The sequence below is a fragment of the Pipra filicauda genome, unplaced genomic scaffold (assembly GCF_003945595.2).
Source record: "Pipra filicauda isolate LSUMZ 115617 unplaced genomic scaffold, ASM394559v2 scaffold2_size9829703_pilon, whole genome shotgun sequence".
Lineage (NCBI taxonomy): Eukaryota > Metazoa > Chordata > Aves > Passeriformes > Pipridae > Pipra > Pipra filicauda.
Genome location: NW_024104421.1, coordinates 4388695 through 4407593, shown reverse-complemented (window position 1 = coordinate 4407593; position 18899 = coordinate 4388695). Strand labels below are relative to the sequence as shown.

The 18899-nt window shown below is 47.3% G+C and overlaps 2 protein-coding genes across 8 annotated transcripts in view; one reads left to right on the top strand and one right to left on the bottom strand.

The window, feature by feature from the left end:
• Window positions 1-42: 42 nt before the first annotated feature.
• DDX11 (DEAD/H-box helicase 11) lies at window positions 43-17743 on the top strand. Of its 4 annotated transcripts, XM_027726578.2 has the most exons (26): window positions 43-166; window positions 271-477; window positions 962-1048; window positions 2611-2768; window positions 3881-3926; window positions 4449-4556; window positions 5100-5187; window positions 5666-5868; window positions 6428-6580; window positions 6685-6731; window positions 7511-7590; window positions 8869-8913; window positions 9030-9097; window positions 9621-9659; window positions 10139-10259; window positions 10755-10892; window positions 11351-11463; window positions 12074-12146; window positions 12460-12563; window positions 13346-13495; window positions 15438-15506; window positions 15678-15778; window positions 16187-16271; window positions 16878-16953; window positions 17141-17295; window positions 17416-17743. In XM_027726578.2, the coding sequence occupies exons 1-26, from the start codon at window positions 101-103 to the stop codon at window positions 17443-17445; spliced, it is 2610 nt and encodes an 869-aa protein (XP_027582379.1). In that variant the 5' UTR covers window positions 43-100; the 3' UTR covers window positions 17446-17743. The 4 variants fall into 4 exon arrangements, with proteins under 4 accessions (XP_027582379.1, XP_039239090.1, XP_039239089.1 ...); XM_039383156.1 differs by lacking the exon at window positions 17416-17743 and having other exon boundaries at window positions 10758-10892; window positions 17141-17382; XM_039383155.1 differs by lacking the exon at window positions 17416-17743 and having other exon boundaries at window positions 17141-17382.
• Window positions 17687-18899, bottom strand: part of WASHC1 (WASH complex subunit 1) — a 44642-nt gene continuing 43429 nt past the window's right edge. For all 4 annotated transcript variants that reach the window (XM_027726579.2, XM_027726582.2, XM_039383158.1 and 1 more), the window contains one exon: window positions 17687-18857. In XM_027726579.2, the coding sequence (XP_027582380.1) occupies window positions 18706-18857 (152 nt within the window). In that variant the 3' untranslated portion in view covers window positions 17687-18705. The remainder of the gene's footprint in view (window positions 18858-18899) is intronic.

The following is an 18899-nucleotide window of genomic DNA, read 5'->3' as shown; positions in this document are numbered from 1 at the left end:
GAGCGGGAGGGAGAGCGGGGCGGCGGCGGCGGAGGCAGCGAGCCCTGCGTGCGGCCGGTTCCCATTCCCCTACACGCCGTACCGCATCCAGGAGCAGTTCATGGAGGCGCTGTACGGCGCGCTGGAGGCCGGCCGGGTCGGCATCTTCGAGAGCCCCACGGGCACGGTGAGGCGGGGCGGGGGCCGGGGCTGTGCCCGGCGGGGGCGACTGCGGGGTGGCGGCGGTCTGTGACAGCAGCGCTCCCTCACCCTGTTGGCTTCCCACGGCAGGGAAAATCCCTGAGCCTCATCTGCGGGGCCCTGTCGTGGCTCCGGGACTGGGAGGAGAAGAAGCGGCAGGAGGAGGCGCGGCTCCTGGAGGGGCTGAGCCCGGCCGAGCCGGGACACCCGGGAAGCACCGACACGGCCGGGGAACCGGACTGGGTGACGGCGTTCGTGCAGAGGAAGGAGGAGCGGGACAAGGTGGACAGGCTAAAGGTTGGGAAACGCTCATCTGTAGGGGATGGGTGAGATAACGAGGAAGGGATTGGGAAGGCTGGTATCACAGAATGGCTGGGACTGGAGGGGGCCGCTGGAGGTCATCTAGACCAACCTCCCGGCTCCAGAGCCCCTGGAGCAGGACTGTGCCCAGACGGCTTTTTAATACCTTCAGGGAAGGAGACTCCACAGCCTCTGGGCAAACTGTTCCTGTATCCCGGGTGATGAGTGGAAAAACACGTGAGGCAAATTTGGTGGTGGTCTGTCTGTCACAGGAGTTTGTTTCCATGAAGAGGGATGAGGCATTGCCCTGCGGGTTGCATAAGACAGGAAACAATATTGCTTTGAACAGAGCAACACGCAGTAGGTGCTCGAGGAGAATGGGCCTGTGTACTAACAATTTCAGTGTTAATTTTTCTCTACACCCAGAGCTTAGTGATACCAAGGGTTGAGGACTAAATACAATACTCTCCCTTTATTGTAGGAAGAGCAGATCAGGAGGAAAAAGCGAGAAGATCGTCTCGAGAAAATTCGCAATAACGTGCAGTTAAAATATGCAGCAAAGAGGAAGGTGAGTTATTCCACAGAGATTAGAACCTTCTGTTTTGGTTACATTGAGTGTTGTTCGTACTTGTTTATGTCTGTGACTTCACACTGCCTTTCTGAGGAGCTTTTTGTATTCAGATGCTGAAATTTGCCATCCAAAATTTTTGGTTAGATTTTGTTTTAGAAGTACAGATGTGAAAAACAATTTGTGCATCAATAATTTCCTCTGGGTGTGTTTGTGTATGGGTGGAAATTACGTGTGTTTTGATGACCTCTGCCTCTCTGCTTCTCTTTAAAAGTTTTAATACTTAGATTTTTTTTGAAAACTCTGTTTTATGAGCATTTGTGAGCTCTCTGTACTTCTGGAATAAAAACTGTCATTAAATTTATGGTCATGGGAACAGAATATCACCCAAAGGAAACCAGGTCAGGCATTGGTTGTACTTCAGTCACCACTAGGGAACAATTGTTTTTGTTTACTTCCACGGTAAACATGATTGTATTGTTCAGAAATGTTTATTTTCTGAATGCAAAATGTTCTCAGATATATTTTCCTGTAATTTAGATTAATGAACTGGCCTCAGTACTCTTAGCTCTAAGAGGTTTTTGATGGTATGAGTGGAACTTCCCAGAAATACATATTTCAAGTCCCCATACAGGCAGATTTATGAGGCTACCAGGCTGTTAGTTTCTAGTGTGCTCCATCTCAAGTGTCATGTAATGTTTTGGTCAACTCCTGTCAAAGGGACGTGACAGAAATAGTGAAGAATGGCAAATAAAAAACAAGTGGAACAAAGACCTTGTCTCTTTTAAGAGGATGAAGAGCCTGTGAAATGAGAAGCATGATAAAAAGCAAGAAAGTAAATGAGAGAAATATTATAGAGATTTGGAAAAGCAATTAATCTTCTGTGTAGGGCTTACCAACTGCATTTCTTTATAATGCCATGGTAATAAAACACTCACTGACATTGGAAGATACGGTTTTCAGATTGAAAAACAAACTTTATCAGGACACAAAGTTAACCAAGAAACTGTTCTTCAGCAGCTTAATGCAATTTTTGTTGAAGGCTAGACCTGTGTTAGAATAACAATCACATAACTGGAGAAAAAACAGCAAGAGAAGTCTTGTGCTCTGTGTTCTAAAACAGATACTGAGTTAATCCTAGTTTTGAATTAAGTGTACATGGAGTGTTTGATTATATCCTTATATGTTTGCTTGGGTTTATTTACACACTTTTTTTCTCAGGCAGATTTGGGCCACTTTAAGCAACTAATACTTACATGAATGTTTCATTGAGGATCTATTAGTTCAGCAGGCCTTTGGCATAGAATTTTCTTTATGTTTCCCTTTTGTAACTGTCTTTGTGGGCAAGTCTTTGATCGTTGGTAGCAGCTGCATTCTGTGGGACTGAACAGCTTCAGACCCCTTTGGTGCACGCGCTTGCCCTGCTGTGGGTTTACCCAGCAAGTCATTCCCTGTGCTGTGTGTGAGGGACTGCTGTCTTCTGACCTGTCTGTGCCATGAAGTGATGCTCGTGCTGCCTCTCTTTTTATATGAGAAATACTGCACTCCTGTGTTCCTCTCAGAGATCCGAGGAGGAGGAGATGAAGCGCCTTCTTCAGCTCAGCAAGGAGGCTCTGTCACAGGGAGCTGGAGCAGATGTTCTGGACCAGCTGGATCACAACGAGGAGGAGCTGATTCTTGCTGAATATGAGAGTGATGAAGAAAAGAAAGTGGTATCTGGGTAAGGACAGGGACTGAGGGGGTTCCACGCCAAAGAAACATTTTCTGTATAGTTTTTGCCTTGCTCGGATTAAAGAGATGTCACCTGTAATGGTGCAGATTTTATTCAAAAGAGTTTCTCATCTTTTCAGACTGTGTAAGGTAGTGGTTGTTCTGGGGTTTTGTTTAATTGGTTGTTTGTTTTTTTAAGCTTTTCTTAGATTGATCAGAGTAACCTGAAATGCTTTCTGAGTGAGTGCGTCTTAAAATGCTTGGCAGTGTCCTGCCTTTATCCATGCCCAGTTTCCCGAAAAGTGCCTTGGATGCTGAGCAAATGACTCAAGATTAAGTTCCTTGTATTGGAAAAGCAGAATGGAACTCAGGACATCAGAGGAAGCTGTCAGTCCTGTAGATTAGCACTGGCATCTTTTGATACTATAAAGGGAGAGAGATGTTCACATTTCTAAAGACGGAGCTTCGGCATGAAAATCTCATGCACACTTTTCTCTCTCATACATTTGGTTTATGGCAAAAGCCAGAAGTCATAATTCAGCACAAAAAGTCAAATGTGTTTAAAATACAAATTTACTAATTAGTATCTAGACAGATCCTTCTGCCTTAAAAAGTGAAAAATACTTAACTTCTTCATTTATATGCAGTTTATCAAACATTAAACTGCTGTTGCCTTTGAGGAACTCTGTGGCAGCCGAGGGCTTTCCTGAAGCTTTTCTTTGTGCAATAGCTGGAGGGTGGTAAATTGCCTCTACAGGGAAAGCTTTACACAAATAAATAGATAAATAAGCTCACCAAAGAATGGTATAGCAGTGATTAGCTTATGCCTGGGGCTTAGAAGCCCCAGAATCAAAAGAAAAAAAAACTCTTGAATTTGCAGAAGGCAGAACCCTAAAGACATTTTCCTTTTAAAGAGCAAAGCTCGACTTGATTGTGCGCGCTTACACTTTTCTTAAAAAGCTGATTTTTCTTTTACCACCTGGGTTAAGATCTGAGGCTTTTTTTTGAGATGACTTAACCAGCTCTCTCTTTTGAGACCTCTCTCTTGTAGTAGAGCATAATTTGATTCTTACTGCCACTGATCTGCTGAAAGGGAACTGTTTGAGCTTTCTCTTTTCTTAGGCTGGAAGAAGATGATGATGATTTGGAAGAGGAGCATGTGACTAAGGTGAGATGAGGAAAGTAAATAGTGTCATTTCATAAAATAGTGTAGGAGTGAGCAGAATTATGGCTTCCTTGCACCTTTCCAACAGTCATGTGGTACAGAAAGATTTAGGAACTAACGTATAAGAACTACCAAGTTTGTTGATAGTGACAACTAGTTCTGCTGTGCTCATCTCCTGGACTACACTGGCTGCCTAAGCAGCTTGCTCTGCTAGCACTGCTTAATTTTTGCTGTGGCTTGCTGTAAAAGCACACTGCAATAAATAGCATTTTATTACTCTCCAATGGTGAGTCCTTGTTTTTATAGAGATGTTGGAAAATTAAATGGAAACAAAGACAAATGATAGGAGAAAACAAAGATGGGGCTTTTAACCTCAACAGTTGTGACACTCAAAGTTGTGTTTTTGAAGGCTTGAGCAAGGTGAACCTTGTTGAAGTGCTTGGCTGCATCCTTGCAGGATTGGTTGTAGGTAGGGGATTGGCTTCCATGTTCTTCTTGTCTTCCCTTTGTTCTCCCTTGCTGCAGATTTACTACTGCAGCCGCACTCACTCCCAGCTCTCTCAGTTTGTGCGTGAGGTGCAGAAAAGTCCTTTTGGCAAAGACACACGTCTGGTTTCCCTGGGATCCAGGCAGGTATGTGGTGTTGTTCTCCAGGGACCCAGAGGGCATGTTAACCTAGTGTGAGAGACTTTGTGAGGAGGTATGTGGATCTGGTGCCACAGAAGGCACCTCGGGGGTTGACTGAGTCTCCCACTGGAAAACTAAAGTCGTGGGTCTCAGCACAGATCTATGTGATGTAGATTCTTCTGTGAACTCTCTTTTGGTCACTTCCCCTTTGATGTAAATGCAAGAGTCTGGTTTACCTTTTCTGAGGTGGAGTATTACAGATGTCTGAGTCACTGAGAAGGCGCTCCTCTCACTAATACGTCTGGCAGCATTTTCTAGAAGCTGTTGTGTAGCAGTGAGCCCTCTCAGTGCACCTTTCCTCATTTTTTTCTCCTTTCTAAGTTTTTATGGGTTTTGAGCATGTTTGTAGCAGTTAGTGTGCACACTGTCTGACTGGTAGACTTTTCCATTCTGGAATCTGGCCTAAGATTGCTTTAAAGAAGCAATGAGAGCATGGGGCTCTCAGTTCAGAGCTGACCCCCTTCCTCTTCCTCTCTTTGCACGTCCCAGAACCTGTGTGTGAATGAGGAGGTGCGACGCTTGGGTGCTCTCCAGCTCATCAATGACCGCTGCATGGAGATGCAAAAGAACAAACATGGTATGAAGACTTCCAGCCTGGGGAAGCAATTGCTGATAAAGCTGCTTTAAGAGCCTGGAGACAGTGGGCATTGCCAGTCAGTTCTGGCAAGAGAGTGTTAGGAGCTTGGAAATGACGGGTTGGAGGAGCAGAGCTAGAGATCCCCAGCGCTTTTACTTTTCTTGCTCTCCAGGCTGGGATGCTGAGATCTGGATGTATTTTCTCAGTGTGTTAAGTTGGTCAGGAGTTCTGGTACGGAAGGGTACTTGTGTTTGTTAACTCCACACTGGAAATGTTGGAAAATGTCATGTGGCTAAAGCTAACTGGCAAGCGTAGTGTTCACTGTGGAGATGGAAATGTTAAAGCTGAATAATTTTTAAATCAGTGATGGGTCAAAAATACATGACAGAGCTTGCTTTGAAATCCATGAAGTTCTGCACAGTGGTTACTTTAGGCTGTTGTGTGTTGCTCATGGCTTTCTTGTGATTTCTGCTGCTAGAAAAGAAGAGTGATGAAGAGAATGAAGGGAAGAAGAGACGTGTGAGCCGCGCCGTGTGCCCATTTTATTCCTATGAGCAAATGCAGTTTCTCCGCGATGAAGTTCTAGTGGAAGTGAAGGATATTGAGCAGCTGGTGTCTTTGGGAAGGGAAACCAAAGCCTGCCCATACTATGGGAGTCGATATGCCATTCCTGCTGCTCAGGTAAGGTGTACAGTTTTAGCAGAATTAATGCCAGGCGCTCTAAAAATAAACCAGTTGTCTGCTCCCTCCAGTGCTGTTGCTCAATAATGTGGGAGTCTGTAAACGGGCTGTGTTTCTGTCAGCTGTAGTTTTGCTGAGAGAGCAAAGGAAAATGAGAATTCCCATCAGAAGTTAATAAAGAGGCTGTGAGTATGTCTCAGCATTCTGAAGCATTTGAAAGGTTTAGTAACTGTGAGGCAATACTGACACATGGGTGTGCTCTTAGCTCTTCTTCCTTGCTTGGTTCTCTCTCAGAAGATGTGCTTTCAGTGCTTCAGAGGAGATTTGGAAGGTAACCTGAGCCGATATGCAATTGTAGCATAATTATTTCTCTTCAGCTTACATCCCAGTGGCCCTCTCAAGCGTGTGCTCCTGTCTCTCTTCCTGCCTTTCCCATAATAAGTCACTTGGCTGAATTCTGCGAGGCCCTCTGAGACGGGCCTTTAATGAGTGTTTGGAGAGTGCCGTAAGTTTGCAAGGATGAGAGCTGGAATCAGGGCAGTGTGTGCTTCTCCTGTAGTTGGTGGTGCTGCCTTACCAGATGCTCTTGCATGAGCCTACCAGGAGCGCTGCTGGGATCAAGCTGAAGGACCAGGTCGTAATCATTGACGAGGCTCACAACCTCATAGACACCATCACCTGTATCCACAGTGCGGAGGTCAGCGGCTCTCAGGTGAGTCACGGCCTGGCCTGTCAATGGAGAGGGAGCTCTGCATCCAGCAGACTGCCCTTTCTTCACTCCTTGGTAACAACAGCTCCTTCCTTCTGTTTGTGCAGCTTTGCTGTGCCCACTCCCAGCTGTCCCAGTACATGGAGCGATACAGGTGAGGATCTTGGGGCAAAACTGCACAGCAGCGGCAGGCAGTGTGGATGCCGTGGCTTGTCCCGTGGCTGCAGAGTCTTTCTTGCTTTTCCCTGATGGAAAGTTACTGCATTAATAGTTCTGCAGATGAAAAGGCACTTGCTTCATTATTTTTGTCTAGAATCTGTCTAAGTCAGACTCCTGGGGCTGGTATTAAGCAGTGAGAAGGGGATACCCTGAGGATTATGGCTTTCCCTTATACTCTGTTCCTTTCCAAATATCTCCCTCTAGTCACTTCTACTTTGTGATGCAGAGTTTTAAAAGATTCAGTCTTTTATGTCTCTCCTGGACCTTAGTCTTTCATGTGCTGATTGGCATTATGGTAGAGGCAGTAAGCTCTGAGGAGGAGGAAGCTGTATGTGGGTTTTGGCTCTGCATCTTGTCATCCCTTCAGTGGTTGGATATTGTGCTCAGTGCTTTGAATAACTTTGAGTTTGTGGAGCATTATTGCAACAGGGACTTGAGGCATCACTGCCACTGTAATAACAAACTGTAACTAATGTGTGAGGAGAAGGGTGGTGGTAGGAACAGTGTGGGATATGTGGGTGAGTGCTTTGAGGTGACCTTGGGCAGGATGTCCAGAGGACTATGCTCTGTCACAAATAGGGAGAGTGAGCCTGGGAGAAATCATTCTTGGTTCCTGTCTCTCCAAAATGAAGAAGAGTTCAGGTACTTGTTTCTGCAGCTTGTATTAGTGCCTGAAGATGTTTTGGGGCCTAATATGTGTCTCATTTTTCATAGGAAACGTTTGAAGGCAAAGAACTTGATGTACATTAAGCAGATCCTGTATTTACTGGAGCGGTTTGTGGCCATGCTGGGAGGTAAGGAAACCTGTTCTACATCCAGAGATACTGATAAACTCTGAGCTAGTTAGTGCTTCTTCAGGACACTGTTCCCTTTCCCACTCAGCAGAGACTGTGGGGAAGTGTTGCTCACGTGTAGGTTCAGAAGCCAGTAATTTTATTTCTTAGGCTGTTTTGTAAGGTGGGGAAGTTGACTGGTGTCTACTTGACCCCTTCTCTTTGTTTCATTAGCTGAAGATCAGCAGATGACATTGTAAGTTGTGGAGGCAGTTTTCTTCTCTTTCTATGTGGTTTTCAGATCTGATTTGAGTGGGGATGGTGTAAGATTCCAAGTGAGCAATACAGCAGGTGTATGACAGTGCAGCACAAGAGCTGTGTAGCATAAATCTCCTGGGTCATCTGGTAGCAAGGCCTCTACACGTGTCAGCATGCCTCTGCAGAATGAATCTTTCTTGAGTGGTGCCTTTCCTTTGCGAAAAAATTACCATTTTGCTGTGATTTTAGATCCACAGGAGTTCACAGAGCTCTTTTTCTCTAATAATTTGCATGCTAGACCTCAGCGTGTCTTGAGGGGAGAGCCTGTCCTAAGTTCATAAAGACCTTCTTCTATGCCCTGGAGAAATGCAGCCCTTTGGGGCAGGGGGCTGGTGGTGCTCTCAGATGTTACTCCTCTTCCTGCTCTGTCCTGCCACTCTTCTCTTCCCCATACTCAGTGAAGTGCTTTCATTAGAAAACACAGCCTGTGTGCAGCTTCTTGACTGAGGCTGCAAAAGTGGGATGTGAGGTGGATGTTAAACGCTAGGACGTAAAACGCAGCGAGTGGCAGCAATTAATCCTGTTCTGGTTGTTGGGGTCTGGGCATGGAGGTGTCCTCAGGTTTTCCCTTCTTCCCAATCACCTGCCAGCCTCTATGCCTCCCAGCTCCCTGCTGCTGCATTGAGGAGGGATCCATTGCAGTCCCTGTCCCTTTACCTTTGCAGCATGATGACTACATAGTGTGTGAGCACTTCAGAGCACCCACCCTACCTGCTGCTTCCTGCCACAGAAGGAATGTAGGTGGTACTTCTTAGGATGCTGCAGCACACTTGTCCTACAGTGTAAGGCTACACTGCTGGGCAAAATAAAACTGAGTGGGAGCTGATGTTTTGTCTGTATAACTACATTTTTGCAGAGGTGTAGTTATTTCTTGGGTTTTGACATGATGCAGTGTACCTATCAGCCCAGTCGTTAGTTTCTTGCTTAATTTTGAGACAGACCCATTGAAAGCCTTCCTTGAATTGGTTTCATGTTTTACAGGTAATGTGAATCAGAATCCTGGCTGTCAGACAGTTTCCCAAACAGGTAAGACTGGAGTGAACTCCTGGTGTGTGCAGCTGTCAGTCTGTGGGTGTGGGCAGTAAGGGGCTGCAGGCCCAGCAGTAATAAAGTTTTTTCTCCTTTACCCCCTTTTCTTTCAGGGACAGTGCTAAAATCCGTCAATGACTTTCTATTTCAGAGCCAGATTGACAATATAAACCTCTTCAAGGTAATGAAAATGTTGTTGTCTGCTGGGGCACAGGTGGTGGTGACTTGTTCGAGGTTGTTGGGGAGTGCATGTGAGAGCTGGAAGTAGAGCCAAGGCCCACATGGCAGATTCTCCCCACCTCCCCAGTGTATAGGTCTCTTTTGCTGCAGTCTGGGTAGAAGTGCAGTGAGGCTGGATAGGTGCTCTTGGAGTAGAGGGAAGCAAGTGATTAAGCATGTACAAGTGCAGAAGCTGTCTGTAGGCAGAGTTAAACTGTAAGGGCTGAGGATGCAGAAACCATACTACTCAAGTATTGTCACCCATCCCTTGGACCTCCAGACACAGCCCCTTAGCACTGTGTGTTTCCACTCTGGATGCAATGTCTTTGTAATAAACTGTTGTCTGGGAGGCAGAGCTCACAAAGAGTTGTGCAACTTTCCCCAAAAGCACAGTAAGTGATATCCCTGCTGGTCAGGAATCAAGGACAACAGGATAGGAGAAGAGATACTGACTGCTAGTTCATTTTTCTGTCTTCCTCCAACAGGTTCAGCGTTACTGTGAGAAGAGCCTCATCAGCAGGAAGGTACTTGCCCCCGAGGTTTTATGGTCAGCAGTGTTCCAATGCTGTTTCATACGTGGAATGTGAAGTGGAAGATGCAGCAGCTGGGATGGGAGCCTGTCTTCTCCACCCTGCTCTGCAAACAAAATGATTCCTGCAGAAAGCACTATATGTGCAGATTAACTTTTGCTTTTCCAGCAAAGAAACATACAGTGTTGTGTACCATGGTGTTCCAGTGGGTGCTAATTCTGTGCTGCTTGGCCTCAAACCTGTCAGCTGGGTAGACTTGTTCTGGAGGAACAAGCATCAGAGACTTGTTTTGGTTTTGATTCAGTAGCTGTAGGAAGGTAATGGAAGCTGTGGGCTGTGCTGATAGATTCTGATCAGGCTGGTTTGTGAACACCTACTAAGGAACTTTTATCTGTGGCAGACCAGCAAACCTGCTTTTATCTTGGCTGATGCCTACTGTTGGTATCTTAGTGTATGTGCCTTTTGTTTGGCAGCTTTTTGGGTTTGTGGAGCGATATGGAGGCCCTGCCACAGCTGTGAAAAACAAGGAGAACCAGAAGATGGCTGGTTTGCAGAACTTTCTCCTGACTCTTCAGCAGGGATCTGATAAGGAGGGTGAGTTCAGACATCCTCCCCTTCAGGTACAGTGAGGATGTGGAACCTGCATCAGTCTGCATGAGGAAAGGTGGGAGGCAGATTTGAAGAATGAGAGACTGCAGGAGGTGTCCTGCATAGGTGTTTTTTAACAAGTTGACCTAGGCAACTATACATTTGATTAGAAGGTCTCCTGAGGTCCCTTCCAATCTGAATGATGATGTGAGTCCATATTCACACCACACACACTCAAGCTTTGCACTGCTGAGACCTGCTAGCTCCAGGTCCAGAGCTACTGTGTGTAGCTCTGCTTAGTGGTGCCGAACACAAAAAACAGATCTTTTTTTTTTTTCTTTCTTAGCAATGAGACAGAATTTGGGTTTTCCCTTTTTCTGGGTCTTTGTTCTCTGCCTGCACACGTAGACCAGGTATCATGTTCCTGTAGAACATACTTCATGTTTAATCCCTGTCTTTAGAAGTATGGCCTAAATTGCCTGCCTCTCCTTTCCTGGCCAGCAGGCACCCCCCAGAGCCCTCCTGTGGAGGCTGAGAACGACCAGCTCCGAGCTGCCTCTCCACTGATGCAGATTGAAGGATTTCTGTCAGCCCTCACAAATGCAAACCAAGATGGCAGAGTCATTCTCAACAGGCAAGGTACTGGAAAAGGCGAGCTGGGGAGAGGTGGCATGGGTCAGTCACAAGCAGGGAGCTTCACTGGCAGTGAGGGAGGAGATCTGGAGCCTGCAACAACATTTCTGTGCCATATGTGATGCAGGCTGGCAGGCTGGGTCTGTCTGAGGATGTTCATGACCCCAAAGGAATTCTTAACTAAGGGCATTGGGGCCAGGGTTTGCAGATCTCTGCTCCCACTTTGGATGTTAGTTTTCATCCTGCAATTTACTGCACCTCTTCTACAGCTCCAGGGAGATTAGGAAGCAGAAGGTAACTTCCAGGCTGATGTTACTGCCTCTGTCAGCGTTGAATAGCAAGTCCTTGCTTTGAGAAGTGAGGACCTCCCAGAGTGCCCAGGGCATGAGGGAGAATCTCTTATATATCCCTGAGTGTGTGTATCCCACAGCTAGCTCCTGATGCTCCTTCTCTCCTTTTCCAAGGCACAGTTGGTCAGAGCAGTCTCAAATTCCTCCTGCTGAATCCAGCTGTCCACTTTGCCAAGGTGGTGGAAGAATGCCGTGCTGTAATCATTGCTGGAGGCACCATGCAGCCGGTGAGGAAATCAGGATGCTGCACTGGGATCTCAGGGTTGCTGTCTGCAATCAGGCATGGAAAGAGAGCAGCTAAGCCCCACTGGAATGTGCTGCTCTTCTTGCTCCCTGTGGTGTGTGTGGGAAAATACCTCTCCTACCTGCCCTATCTCCCTGGTATGGGTTCCCTGCATGAGGTGTCTGTCACTGCCTGTTTGTGGATAAACTTGTAGGTGCAAGGGCAGGATTGCCCTCGTCAGCCTTTCTTGTCCTCAAGACGATACAGGCTGAGCTCTTGGTAGTTTGGAACCAGAACGGGTAGCAGTTGGAGGACCTTGTGATATCATCTGTCCTTCTGCAGGGACAGGGAGCCCACAGGGACCATCCCGTAGGGATTCAGGAAAATCAGTCCCGATGTACGCGGGCAGGGGGCGCTGCCGCTTCTCCGGCGGGCCTGGAGCACGGGCTGGGCTGGGAGCTGTGTGTGTTTGGCATTCCCGGTCCCCGATGTGCTCATCCCGGAGGGATCTGGCCGGCGCTCCCTCGACACTGGTGCTCGAGGAGCAGTACAGGTGCCTCTGGTGTGGTGTCCTTTGGGCCACTGGTACTTCACATGTGGCTTGTGGTTCGTAGGTGGCTGATTTCCGAGAGCAGCTGCTGTCCTGTGCTGGTGTGGACCCTGCACGTGTCCTGGAGTTCTCCTGTGGTGAGTGTGCCAGGCTGGCAGGGAGGGGTCATCAGCTGCAAGTGCTGCAGTCTGCCTTTGGTGCTGTTTTGTCAGGCAAAGGCATGCAAGTTCCCTTCCACTCTGAGCTTCCTCAGTGCCAGTACTGGCAGGCAGTGTGCCATGCCTTCTTCCCAGGGGCTCAGGGAATGGAAGTCAGAGCAGCTGAGTGACTTAAGCACTTTGGCTTAGCCAGGAAAACATTTGCCTCTGTCATGCAGGTAAAGCTCTTCAGCTCGTGGGGTTTGTGCCAACAGCAGTGATGTTGACTCTCACTACTTGTTTTTGGCTCCAGGACATGTGATTCCTCCAGAAAATATCTTACCCATAATCCTCTGCAATGGTCCTTCCAACCAGCAGCTGGAATTCACCTACCAGACAAGAGACCTGCCCCAGATGGTCAGTCTGTCCTTTGTTTCCTTCCTTTGGATCCCTTTTTTGCTTCGCATGCTTATGTTTCATAGGACAATATACTCTCTGAAAGGTTGGCTGATCAAAAGCCACAGCAAGGGAAATCCGTAAGATTTGAGGCAGGTGTGTTGCCAGGTAATTGAGAAAGAGAATAGCAAAAGGGATTTTGAGCTGCTTCCTCAGAGGTAGCTTTTGGAGATGAGTTATATAGCAACTTCTGTTTGGCTGTACAGAGATCCTGCAGTTGTGTTCTGGGCATCAGGAGGAGGTTTCTGACTGTGTGTCACAGTGTGAAGGGCTCAGTGACAGTGGAGCAGGGCAGCCCTGCAAAATGCAGCCCAAACCACGGGGGCAGCAGCAGGTGTTTTGGCACTTTTACTTCTTCCTGTGGCAGGCCAGTAAACACTCAAGGCCAGACACTAGATCTGCTCTGCCCCTGCTGAATCTCCACCAGACGTGCTAACTAGCTCTCAGCATCTATTCTGGTGTGACAGCTCCCATCCACTGAGGCAAACCCTCCTTTCCTGAGTGACCAGTGCTCCACAGCGCAAACAGAAACCCGGAGTTAGGGAAAAAGGCGGAGAAATGAAGAACTTTTTCGTGATGCTCAGCTCCCCTAGAGAGTTCTCTTAGTCTTGGCATATTTCCCACATTTTTTCCTCCCCTAAGGCACGTCACAGGGAAAGTGTGATCCTGGGATTGAGCACAGAACTGGAGCAGCATTAGCTGGAGCTCCTGCCAGCTGCAATATGCTCTTACCTCTCTTGCAGATGGATGAGACAGGTCGGATCCTTTGCAACCTGTGCAACGTGATCCCAGGAGGTGTGGTGTGCTTCTTCCCCTCCTATGAATATGAGAAGCAGGTGTATGCACACTGGGAGAAGACAGGGCTGCTCACCCGCCTGGCAACTAAGAAGAAGGTGATTGTGCAGCCGGGGCAGTTGGTACTTTACATGGAGGTTTCAAAAATCAAACAATTACATATGCACTACAGGCCTCTCTCTCCGAGTTGTTCTCATACCCTGCACAGCAGAGCAGAGAGGATGTTTATCTGGCTAATCCCTCCAGTTACAAATAAATGGTACTTCCCGGGTGGCTGATCACTGAGCTGGGATCTAAATTGGACTGAATGCAGCCATACGTTCTTGTAAGTGCACAGTCTGTGTAGTGGCCATGGGGGGAGACAGTCTTCGCTTTCCATCACCAGCAGGCTTGTTCCTGTGTGGATGGGGAGGCTGTTCAGATTGAGCTCTTACAGGGAATTTGTTTTTCCCAGGCTCAGTGTGTCCCTTGAGCACAGACCAGCACAACCAAGGGCTAGACAGAGTGGGGCCACACTGCGGTTCATAGGAAAAATGGTGGTTTGCTTCCTGGTAGATGTAACACAGATGAGAACTGGAAGACCAGCAGTGGTGACTCCCGCTAAAGGAGTGATGAAACACATTAAAGAGGGAGATCTGCAAATATAAAAATCTTTGCAATGACTTTTCACAAGTATTTGAAGATCAGGCGTATTGAAGATCAAGCAGTTCAGGGTGTGGTGCAGGGATCTTTGATCACATGCCAGGGGGGTGAAAAAGTTACATATACCCTGACTGTGACTTCTGTTTACCAAAAGCTAAATAACTTACCATGTGGATTAGGAGAGCACAGTCCCAGATATTTCACAGCCTTGGTGCCAGCATTCTGGCACGTGGATCTGCCTGTAGGTTTTTGTGGTGGAAGCATTATGCTTCGGCTTCTCCACGTGTTTGTACAGCTACTATTCCTCGTGCCTTTCAGGTGTGTCCTGTCAGGGTCCCAGTGCTCTGGCTGGTGCCTCCAGGGTTTTGTGCCACAATCACACAGTTTGTTCTGCCTTTCAGCTCTGATTTATTCTCGTTTGGCCTTTGCAGTCTCCAGCAAATTGGATATGCGTTAGCAAGGCAATTTGGTACAACTGCAGCAAGTGTGACTTTCAGCTGCCAACACACAAGACCAGACCATAGCAGGGGAAGGCTCGAGTCCTCAGGTGGCTGTGGTGACATCACACTGAGATTGTATATACATAATGTAGGGAAAATTAATTTAAATCAAAGGATTAAATAGCTACTCTTCAATAAGTTAGTTTGGGCCTATATTTGTAATTGCCAGTTATTTTTCTATTGAAGGACTGATTTTGACTGGTAAAATTTGATAGTACTTCTTGCCAACCAAGGAAAAACACATCTTTTAGGTTCTTCACTGTCACAGAGAAGACAGATGTTGCACCTCTTGTTTACTAGGAAAACAACTTGTGATATAGGCCAAGGTGCAGCATTGATCAAAATACAGCTTAATTAACTGCAGGGGCTTTCAGTAACTAGTTAGGCATGCAAGAATAACATAAAGATATATTATTTATTTATGCATTGCATAAAAAGCTGATTTATTCACTGGGCAAGTGAAGCTATCACTTGGAATTAATTAGTGATTCAAATTGATCAGTCCTGTCACTGTCCTCCAAGATCTTGGAGCTGGAAAGTCTCCTCACCCTGGAGGATCTTGATTCATAAGTGCAAGAGGTGCACACTGCTTTCCTGCCTCTCAGCTCTTGGATAACTTCTAACTTCTTGCAGAATTAAACAAGTCTGCCAAAGCTGAAGGGGAACGTTGGAAGGGCAGGAGCAGCTGCTGCTCCCTTCATAGCCCAGCTGGAAAGTGAACATGCAGTGCATTTCCATGGTGGAGGGGAAAGGTGCTGGTTAAGTTGGTTTTTCAGGCAATTTGCCTTTCCCTGATCTCAGTTCCATATGCTGTTTAATGGCGTGAGAGTGAAATGATTTGCCTTCTTTAAACTGTTTGCTTCCTGTTGTTGGAACTGACGCCCTGTGCCTGTGACAGATCTTTCAGGAGCCTAAGAAAGCCAACCAGGTGGAGCAGGTGCTGGTGGAATATGCCAAGTGCATAAAGGTAAGCCGAGCTGGCAGGCTGGTGGGAGTGTGGCATCCCAACTGGTGTGGGAGTGCTGCTAAAGAGGGCACTGCAGCTTTAACAAGAGGGCTCTAGCTCAGGTGAGGGAGTGTTTCTGAAGCACAGAAATCTTCCCAACTCTGGTTTAAGTTGATGGTCCCTCTCTTGCAGCGCTGCAGCCAGGCAGGAGGACAGATGACAGGGGCCCTGCTGCTTTCTGTAGTTGGAGGCAAAATGAGTGAAGGGATCAACTTCTCTGATGACCTGGGAAGGTAAGGTGACTGCTCCTTCTTGAGGGGTGAGCTCTGGCTTGTGGTGACTCCAAGCAGGATGGTCACGTCAGTACTTGCATAGATAGAAAATCCTGGGCAGCACATGACCTCAGCTGATGCTTAAAGCAACAGGAGGGTCGGCTGGGTGGTGTAAACCTGCTTGTCCAGGCTACTTTTCCTGTGAATGCTGCAGTTAGGCTTGCTGTGCTAGACAATCCCTTGTTCTGGCACCCTGAATCCCTCTGCAGCTCTGTTCAGAACGTGCTTGTCAGACTGCTGTGCTTTTTTGCTGCCTTTGGTTATCAGGGCTGGCTGTCTTTTGGGGGTGCAGTGACCTCTAATTTATTGGTCTATTGGCAAAGTGCTATAGGATGAGACATTAAGAATAATGCACTCCCTTCCTTGCAGGTGTGTGATTATGGTGGGAATGCCTTACCCCAACATTAAATCTCCAGAGCTTCAGGAAAAAATGGCTTGGCTTGACAAAACAATGGTAACAGATTACACCTCTGCCTGTTTCACTTTTGCTTTATAGTGTTAACTTTTCTCTCAGCACAGGCATGCAAGAGACGCCTTTGAAGGCTTTGTTTTGTTTTCTCTGAGCTTGCCGTGGTTTCCCAGACTGTGTGGTACCGAGAGCACAGCCTTCTCCAGGCAGCTCATGAACAGGTGGTGGCAAACACAGGGAAGAAGCTCAGTGGAGGGAAATACCATCAGGGCTCACTGGGAACTCTTGAGTTCCAAAGGGAGCAAGGACCCTTTACCCCAGAGGAGGTGGCAGGGTGGTAGAAGCTGCTTGCCAGGATCACTTGTCTTGGGTCATTTGTCCTTTCTTACTGCTCACTGGATGTGCTGTTCCTGAGCAGCTGGGAACAGGATTTCTGCCTTCAAGGGGACCATGGGCTGGCTCTTTGTGAATGCTCAACATAGTTTTCTGACTGCAGCCTTTCTTCTGTCCCTCCTTGCTCTCTAATTGGGGTCTGCCTTGCTACCTGCTCACTCTGCAGGGGTAAAAGCATTTGCCTCACGTTGTCATTCAGACTCCCTAGTTTGATTTACATCTGCCTCATGTTCAGACTTGCCTATTTCTCCTTTCCAGCCCAGAGCTGCTGGCCAGGCACCTAGCAGAACGCTGATTGAAAACCTGTGTATGAAGGCAGTAAACCAGTCAATAGGTAATTCATCCTTCCTTGGACAGGCTGGGGGGTACGAAATGTGACAGCACTGAAGGAGCAGGGTGGGAGAAAGGAAGCATTACCCAGTCGTCTGGGTAATCGTACTTAGAGATGATGGGAACATGAGCTTCCTTGTCTGAGAACAAACACTTGACTGGGCCATTTTTTGTTTTTATGCTCTGTACAGGCAGAGCCATTCGGCACCAGAAGGACTTTGCGAGCATCCTGCTCCTGGACCACAGATATGCACGGCCTGCCATCTTTAACAAACTGCCACAGTGGATCAGGGAGAGAACCCAGGTGAAACCTGCCTTTGGATCAGCATTTGCAGAATTAAGAAAGGTCAGAACTTCTATCTCATGTACTGCTCCCCAGACTGCTTCCCACTGTGCCCATCTTGACTTGTCTCAAGTCTTCCCTTTAGAGTAAAGGGACAAACTGTCTGGTTTTGTGTGTTCCCAGTTCCATCGAGGGAAGTTGGATGCTTTGTGACGTGGCCCAGAGAACAGACGGTATTCACCTCTGTGAGTTGCACCTCTGAAAAATGGGTGAAGCAACACAATCTGCTTTTGTATACCATGGACTTTGTAAATCTCTGCATTCTGCCTCCTTTGTGGATGTTTGCTGTTCAGTATCTGAGCACTATGATGGCGAGCCAGCCTTCAGCACTATAACCGGGAGGGAAACTGGTTGTAGGTCTGAGGCAGGTGAAGGTAGTAGCAGCAGGCTTCTATTTGTTTACAGCTGTTAAGGTTTTATTTAAATTGATTAAATACTTTCAAAACATTAAGTATGGGGAGTATAATTATTTTAACTGAATACATCTGTTTTTTCCCATCAACCACCACACGTAGGAGGCCTGATGGTCAATGACAACATAGAGCTTTTCACAGGAATTGTAAACTAGCAGGCCATTAGTTTGTGTCCTGTTGGAATAACACACAGCTGGAGTGGTAAGCCACAAGGCAGCTATGGGTAACATTTCTTGTCCTCTTGCTTCAAGCTGTCAGTAGATTTAAGGAGCAGTTCATTCTTTCCAGGGGAATAAGGATATGGCCATAATATAGCACTTCTCCTGTGATCATGCTTAGGCAGAGGGTTGCTCTGTTCTTTCTACTGCTTAAGTTTTTCAACTACAAGTAACTTTTTTAGGTTAACATTCCTGGGGTTCTTTCCAAGGTTATAGGTCAGTGCTGGAGGGCAGCAATAACAACAGGGACAGCTACGTCATCCCACAGCCGGCCCCAGCTTGTTCTGTCATCCTGAGCAAGTTTCTTCCCAGGAACTTCCTTTTCCTCTCTGCCAGTTTCAGCAGCTGGATGCTACCTCTCAAGGCTCTTCACAATGAAGAAAGTACTTATAATTATGACACAAGAGCTGTTACCCACTCCCTGTATGTTAATTAGCCCCACAGGGAAAGAAAGAGCTGCCTATGAGAAACTTCCATTGTGAGTCTCCTGACCCTTCAGAGGGTACCAACCCTGCACAAGCTCTGCCTTCACCCCAGTGAAAGAGGGAGGGGGGGGCACCTGCTTCTAGCAGCTGGTGCCCTCTGGCTTGTGGCTGGTGATGCTGTGCTGTAAGGCTGGTCCCCACCAGCCATGCGTGGACAGCTGGGCTCTCCCTTTCCACACCCTTAATTGATGACACTTCCCACTTTTACCAAAATGAAGGTGGAAGGACCTGCTTCTTTCAACTTTATTAAAATTTTCAGACAGCAGCAGATTGACACTAATGCTCAACTGATCCCATCTATGACTCCCAGTCATCCTCATCCTCCTCACCCACGGGCTGCTGTGGGGGTGGGAGGGGTGGAATTGAGTCCGACATGCGAGCAAAGGCACCGGCAGGACTGCCTGGAGCATCGGCATTCCCAGAGGCTCCTGGCCCTTTCCCTGAAATACCTGTGATGGAAGGAAAATCACCAGTAAGTGACACCCAGGGAC

What these genes read in the sequence shown, in the direction of transcription:
- DDX11 (XM_039383155.1), top strand. Translation starts at nt 101, where the DNA reads ATGGAGGCGCTGTACGGCGCGCTGGAGGCCGGCCGGGTCGGCATCTTC. An exon ending in TCGAGAGCCCCACGGGCACG is followed by an intron (nt 167 to 270) that starts GTGAGGCGGGGC and finishes TTCCCACGGCAG; the next exon opens with GGAAAATCCCTGAGCCTCAT. An exon ending in CAGTACATGGAGCGATACAG is followed by an intron (nt 6,732 to 7,510) that starts GTGAGGATCTTG and finishes CATTTTTCATAG; the next exon opens with GAAACGTTTGAAGGCAAAGA.